Source organism: Etheostoma cragini, chromosome 9 (genome assembly GCF_013103735.1).
Source record: "Etheostoma cragini isolate CJK2018 chromosome 9, CSU_Ecrag_1.0, whole genome shotgun sequence".
Lineage (NCBI taxonomy): Eukaryota > Metazoa > Chordata > Actinopteri > Perciformes > Percidae > Etheostoma > Etheostoma cragini.
The window spans coordinates 1,130,001-1,131,526 of NC_048415.1; the positions used below are offsets into that span (position 1 = coordinate 1,130,001).

The 1,526-nt window shown below is 50.0% G+C and overlaps 1 protein-coding gene across 1 annotated transcript in view; it reads right to left on the reverse strand.

The window, feature by feature from the left end:
- Window positions 1-284: 284 nt before the first annotated feature.
- pik3r3b (phosphoinositide-3-kinase, regulatory subunit 3b (gamma)) overlaps window positions 285-1,526 on the reverse strand; it is a 183,819-nt gene continuing 182,577 nt past the window's right edge. Inside the window, exons 12-13 of the mRNA XM_034882136.1 lie at window positions 1,250-1,420; window positions 285-836 (exon numbers count right to left, since the gene is read on the reverse strand). Coding sequence (XP_034738027.1) covers window positions 638-836; window positions 1,250-1,420 — 370 coding nt within the window. The 3' untranslated portion in view covers window positions 285-637. The remainder of the gene's footprint in view (window positions 837-1,249; window positions 1,421-1,526) is intronic.

Genomic DNA, 1,526 nt, shown 5'->3' on the forward strand with positions numbered 1-1,526 from the left:
AACACAAGAAAACGATCCCAGAAACCAAAAAAGGTCGCAATATAATCATCTGAGGTGCTAAATGGAAATAACGGCAAACAAACAAAAGAAAACAAGATGGAGGGAGAGAGAGAGAGAGAGAGAGAAGAGATTTGGGAATGTTTTGTTGTTGTCTTCGTCGTCATTCGCGCGTTGTTTTGAGTTTCTGGATCAAAAGTCTGAGCTGGAGTTTAGGTAGCAGCGGGGTCAACCTGAAACTCTGAAGTCTCCTACTCAGTTTCCTTCCTTCCTTCCTTCCTTCCTTCAGTCACTTTTTTTTTTTCTTCTTCTTCTTCACATTCACAAACATTGAAAACTTCCTTGTGCAAATCAAGCAGTCTTTAGAAAGAATGCCCTCCGAAAATGTTCTTGTAAAAATATATATAACTCCAAGGTGGCTGACGTGTGTGTTGCAGCAAGTGTTTTAATTTCTATCTTCATGGGGTCTGGTGTTGGGGTTGTATGTCAACCAACCCCCCCCCCCCCCCCCCCCCCCCCCCCCCCCCCCCCCCCCCTCCTTCCTTCCTTCCTCCCTTCCTTCACTCCCCCGTTCGCCCTCCCCCGAGAGGGGGCTGGTTTGTTGTCTATGCGGGGCTGTGGCCGGGTGGTCGGGTGCGGTTCATCTGCGACCGGAGGGCATCTGTGTGTAGACGGGGTACGCGAGGCGCACGTTGAGCGAGTCGTTGTGCTGCACCAGGGACGTCTGGTGGTAGTGGAGCACCAGGTCCTTCAGGCTGCTGTACAGGTTGTAGGGCTCCGCGAAGCCGAAGCCGCGCGGCGTGCTGTAGATGACGCAGTGCTTCACCTCGCCTTCCACTCTGGGGGACACAGAGGACGGGTTGGGTTAGACATGGTCAGAAAGCTGATCTTTGGCCTTTAAAAAAGGTTTCCTGTCCACATTTTTAGATAATTTCCTCAAACTGTTGCTCTCTAATTCCTTACAAAGAAACTTGTCTTCGGAGGGTTCCTGGAAAAGATTATGTAACTTGGTAGTATCACATGGAAAATGGAGACTGTTTAAATCGGTGCATTTCCAGTATTAAGTCTTTAATTGACTGAACAATAAAGCAAGTTGTTATTTCTGATGTCTAACAACAGTAAACTGGTCATTTGATGTGAGGGGATAAATGCTACATGCTAACCAAAAGCTAATGTGATGCTAACGGCACTTCCTGTACTCCAGGGTTTTGCCTCAAAGAGAGCACTAAAGTCTCGTTTTGTGCACACTCACATCACAGAGCAGGCGTAGCAGCCCTTTTTGCTGCTCTCTCGGATGAGAAAGGCTCCGTCCGGCTTCCCGATGAGCAGCTCCTCCGCCTGCGTCCGGTTCAGGTCCCCGACGAACCAGCTCTTCTCGTCGTAGTGAGGCAAGTTCTCATCCTCCTCGGTCACAAAGTAGCCTCTGCACCCACACAGTTACACAACAAGAGATACATGGTGAACACAGAGGACGGACTACAGTTACAACAGCTGCCCTGTGCACACATGGGGGGGGGGGGGGGGGGGGG